General features: G+C 30.8%; 1 protein-coding gene across 1 annotated transcript; it reads right to left on the bottom strand.

Annotated features, from left to right (window-relative positions):
* Positions 1 to 525: 525 nt before the first annotated feature.
* LOC109791913 (uncharacterized) lies at positions 526 to 4,548 on the bottom strand. The gene is made up of 3 exons (XM_020351277.3): positions 4,390 to 4,548; positions 3,205 to 3,447; positions 526 to 735 (listed from the first exon to the last, which is right to left on the bottom strand). The coding sequence occupies exons 1-3, from the start codon at positions 4,525 to 4,527 to the stop codon at positions 688 to 690; spliced, it is 429 nt and encodes a 142-aa protein (XP_020206866.2). The 5' UTR covers positions 4,528 to 4,548; the 3' UTR covers positions 526 to 687.
* Positions 4,549 to 5,463: the final 915 nt, after the last annotated feature.

The raw sequence follows: 5,463 nt of genomic DNA, 5'->3' as shown, positions 1-5,463 counted from the left end.
AAGATCAAACCTAAGTCACCAAATTATAGGTTTGGTATACAAGAAAACACAGAAAAATAAAACCAAAATTGAGAATGGATAACTCTAAAATACACTTCATCTTTTGGTGATTACTCTTCCAATAAACTAGACGCGAGAAATTGTACAAGAAAATAATTTAAATACAACCGCTACATTTTTCGAATACTTTTTTTAATGTATTCTTTAACATTGAGCTATTTATTCCACACTTCCTCAATAATTAAAAAATAATGATTTTCAAAGTGTCAGACGTAATTTAATTTAGCAATAATTCTCGAGTGGTAAATGTATTTAGTGGTGCATTCATTTGTAACGAAACCACCACCGGCGAAGAATTATTTATTTAATTTATATTTATATTTATATTTATTTAGCTGCATAACGAGTAAATGGAAAATGTTTTGGAGCCAGCTTAGACATGTTTTGGATCATGAGCTGCGTTTAAATGTTTACCATCTTTACCTCTACTTGGATTAACCAAATTTTGAGCTACACCATAAAAAGTAACAGAAAGAGCATCATCATCAAATTAAGGAAGATTTGCTTTTAAATCAAGATCAATAACTAATAAGTATTTAATTTTATCACCAAATGAACAGAGAAGCATAGCTGTTGCTATCTAGAATCTTCAGAAAACAAGAGAAAGATTGCACTTGCCCTTAAATATTAGGCTTTCACACAACAATTAAAGTAGCTGAGGAAGCTCTTCCTTGCCTGTCAGGGAAAATAAATAATGATGTAAAAGATGTGTGCCATACGTATATACGACATAATTAAGCAATATTTCAAAAACCACAAATGTACACAAGTCCAATCTATTGCGGATCTAGAGAATCAATCTGATATATGCAGTAAAGTTCTATTTAAAACTTCCACCAAACAAACTTTTATAAGGTTGCTTTTTTTTTTTGTTTGATACATTTTATTGGGTAGTTTCTAATAGGCTGCTTATAACAACCAAATGGTTCTTTATCCCAAAAGATATCTTGATGTGCAATTAGAGATGAGAGTCTTACATTGGACATAGTTAAGTATCTTCAACAATGTATTAAGATTTTAGAATTAAAATGTTGTGTTGATGAAGTTCATCCATATATTTAAGCCCTCTCCTTGTTTCCACACAATATACGATCAACCTATATTTTATAATATTGAATAGAATGTAATAGCCCCAAAACATCCAGCACATGTGCATCAACTAGAATTGCGTGTTGTCTAGGTATCTACAGGATAAACAACAATTTACATCCTTCTCCTTGTATCTCTATCGATCCAGTTAATCTGGGTCCCACCCCACCATAATATTCTCTGTAATGCATGAGTTGGTGTATACTCTCATTTCTTTGGATGGAGAATATTTGTATATTTTTCCACTATATTATTCTTAATTACCTTCTTCCCATTTGTGGTACAACTACGGGAACAACAGAAAACAACATATTTATGTTATTTAATCGTTCAGCATATAACCCTATACTATTTTGGTTTACTTCATTTTCTTTTCCAGACTCTCAAAGTAGGGTGGATCTAAGGGTGAAACCAACAAAATCATCACTTTAGACCTTTTTAAAAAATATATTTTATATTAATACTTGTATAATATTTTTTTAAAAGTTTTATAACTTAAAAAATATTTTTTATATGAAACTAAACTTGAAGAGGAAAAAAAAATATACATGATATTTCTTGAAGAGTAACGGATTTTTCGGCAAGAAACCTTCGATGTCAAGTGTCTACTCGAGTATTTTAAATCCAAAATATGAATTTATCATTAATCAGTGCCTTTTCTATGTGGAGACAGACAAGTTTGAAAATGTTTGCACTTTGCAAAAATGCTCAAGGTCAGGGAGAGGAGAGAGAAGAAGAAAAAGTCAGAGAGAGAAAAGACCTCATCCTACAGTTGTAATGCATATCAACTGGACCTACTTAGTAGCAAATCTAGCTCATAAGACAACCTTATAAGTTATAATGCACATTTTACAACTAGGTAAGAGAAAAGGAAAAAGAAAAGAGTGTAGAACAAGAAGAGCAATGTGATAAAGGCAAAAAAAAAAAAGTTATATAGTGATGTAGGAAAAATGAGTAAGAATAATATTACTCTAATATATAGTCATCAACATTCAAAAAAGAAAATGAGACACTAACACACTCTCTAATTATTTCAGGGGTTATATTATTTTTAAAACAACTTTTTATAATACAGAATTCATTCATGAATTAGTTAATGAAGTTTAGACATGTGTTAAGAAGGTTATTGAAAGATTGAATAGTTTTTAATCATATGAAAAGTAGAAGTAGATCAGGAAATATATAGGAGGAAATTATTAAAAAGGAATTTATAATAAATACTATTATCTAAGAATTTGATTTTTGATCAAGCCTAATGACATATAAAATTAGATTATAAGACTAATATTATATTTTTTTATGATGACATTTTTTCTCATTAACTTCTCTATCATATTTATTTTCTTATGTGATACTTCTCTCTCTTCTTTTCTTGATTTTTTAGAGACCACATATATTTTTCTTGACTTTCTTTTTGGTATAAAAATTATACAACTTTTTTTATAGAAATATAATTTATATTCTGTTTTGGTGACTACTTGTTTTCAATTTAATTGCAAAAAGCATATTTTCTTAATTTTAATTTAGTGTCATTCTATAAAAGCTAAGATACATCATCATTTTGGTATTGTGACGAGTCTCACACAACACATGTGCCTTTTTCTTGCTAGGACATAGCAGAGACATAAACACATTCATTTAAAAACTCACAGCCAGACATCTAATTAGTTTGATAAGAATGTTTTTGTCACATACCATATTTCGATTTTATACCACATGTATTTTCAAGCATCCAACATCCCCCCCTATCTGCCATTTCCATTAGAAATATTCTGAAATATTTTTATAAATCACACTGATGGTAATTTGCTCACTACTTAAGCAATTACTATTTGAGAAAACAGATTATTCATATGAGAAAATAGATTATGCTTTGAGACGATTGTCATCCAATCATGTGTATGATAATTGATAAGTTTTTTAACTTTTAAAATAACTATCATTAAACTCTTACTATTTTGTACGTATAAGCTCTAAGCGATAATGGTGTTGAAGAGATTCCAAAAACAAGAATAAAACAAATTAAGGAAAATCGAAGCTTAGCAAGAAACTTACAGTTGGAGAGTCGTTTTGATGGTGGTAGTGAGGTTGGGGGTGGTCACTGCTGTGGCCAGTGTTGGCACTGCTGGAGGTTGAATCCACGAACTCTTCTTCATTGCCAAGGCTTGCCCTCGAAATATTTGTCTTGTTCTGCTTCCTAGTTTCCCTTATCTTTGAGAAATCCAGTGAGTAATCCGGCACTTGACCCTTCTGATCCCAGTCCCCAAATTGTGGCACTGATAGCCAAGGACCATTTTTCTGTTCACAACATTTACAATTCACTCAGCTAATCACACTAATAAAAAATTTGCAACAATGAACTTAATATCAAGTATAATACTAAAATGTAGCATACCGAAAAAAAAATGCAAATGAAAGATTTAGAATGAATCTTGGTGATGAAATTGACTATTTCTTTAGCTTTAGAAAGGAGTTTATGATTACTTGTACTACCGCAACACGGCATTGTCATCATGGTTTGAAAGGTTTAAAACAATCGAACAGAATCTTGACCCTTTTATAAAGGCTTACATGAAACAATGATGAATTGAAAAGTAAAAAAGAAAAAAATAAGAAGAAAGATTTGTAATTAACAAGAGTAACCTCAGGTCAGGTGATTTTTGAAGGTTTAAAAGTAAAACAAAATGATTGGTTGAGCTGAGCTGAGCTGGAAAGGGAAGAGCACGAGTCATGGTACTCGTGTCTCCTCGCCGAAAAAATAGAACAATCTCTGCGGATGCATGTACAATAACAGGTAGTATTACTTAATGACCGAAATTAAGCAAATAAATTGAGACGAAGAAGAAAATAAGGATTTTGAAGGCGGATAAAACATGCAGATGCAGTTTAATAGTCTTCTCTGATTAAAATTAGAGTTAACTCCTTTAATAAAGAGAATAGCCCCAAAAGGAGGTAACGAATTGTATCTAGTACTCAGATTTTGGTCCTTTAAGCTATGTTTACACTTTACACCAGCAATTAATCTGCTCAAATGTCAAATCATATCTCTCTAAGGCCTAAGCTAACGCTAACACTAACACTAACACCTCTGTTTCTGCGCATGCAATTTAATATCCAGAATCATGATTCAGCGAATTTCACATTGAAGCAAAGAATAGAGCGATGCAAATCCATTCTACTTTTTTATGAAGAGAGAGAGAGAGAGAGAGAGAGAGAGAGAGAGAGAGAGAGAGAAGTAACCTCTTTACGACGGTCCATGAGAGTGGTTTCAGATCTCGTAAGGAAAAGGGAAGAAACTGATAGCGTGTATTTATGTTTATGAACTGAAGAGAAACAAAATGAGAGGTTCCTCCAAAATGGTAGCCTGGGACACGGCATGCATACGACATTTACACTTATGTTTTGTTTGGGGCAAGGTTGTCTTTTCCTGTTGGATTGGTTCGTAATTCGTATTGTGCGATGTTCAGTGTCTGACTTGGCGTGGATACCCTCGCTTTCCCGTTATCAAACCCGTGACACCGTTAGCGGTTACTCCTCAAAAATAGCATCAATACAGTGATAGTCGTATCTTTTCATATAATAGGGAACTTTAAAAAAATGAAGTGTTTGTGACACTGCCAACCACCCTAATTACTTCTTAGGTTCTCATCTTTGACTTTTAAATCCGATTTTAATTCTTTTGTTCAACCTTTTCTTTTATTTTGGATCATTTATTTGTTAATCATATAAAAATTATGCTATTCTTTTCTAACTTCGTGTCATTACTCAATTGGTTGTTTCGTTTATCTATTATATTTTTTTTTTAGCTCAGCAGGTTTTACGATTTTCTTTCTCCTGTCAACAATGGTTACCAAAGAGAAGTTAAGCATTAAAAGAAAAAATACATTCATGGTAACTGTCTTTATGTTAATATGTGGATGACAACTATTAAAATTTGATGAAATATGAGTGGCCAGCTTCACGCTCATTGACCAAAAATGGGTTCCATTAAAATTTCTTACATTGGTTGGCGTGAGCTTCTTTTGAAACTCCTTTGGGCTTGCATATCTTGAATTATTATTATTATTATTATTATTATTATTATTATTATTATTATTATTATTATTATTATTATTATTATTATCATTATTATATAAATATAACTACTACCTCTGATAATTTTTTTTATTTTTTATAAAATAATTTTAATGTTTTTTAATTATACACTCTTTTATTTTTATGTTGTAATAAATGCATATTAGTTATCATGTATAAATTAATTAAAAATTAAGTGAAATATAACAATATAATTAATAATATAACAATTAATATTGT

The sequence above is a fragment of the Cajanus cajan genome, chromosome 2 (assembly GCF_000230855.2).
Source record: "Cajanus cajan strain Asha chromosome 2, NIPB_CcT2T_4, whole genome shotgun sequence".
Classification (NCBI taxonomy): domain Eukaryota; kingdom Viridiplantae; phylum Streptophyta; class Magnoliopsida; order Fabales; family Fabaceae; genus Cajanus; species Cajanus cajan.
This window is presented reverse-complemented; position numbering and strand designations above follow the sequence as displayed.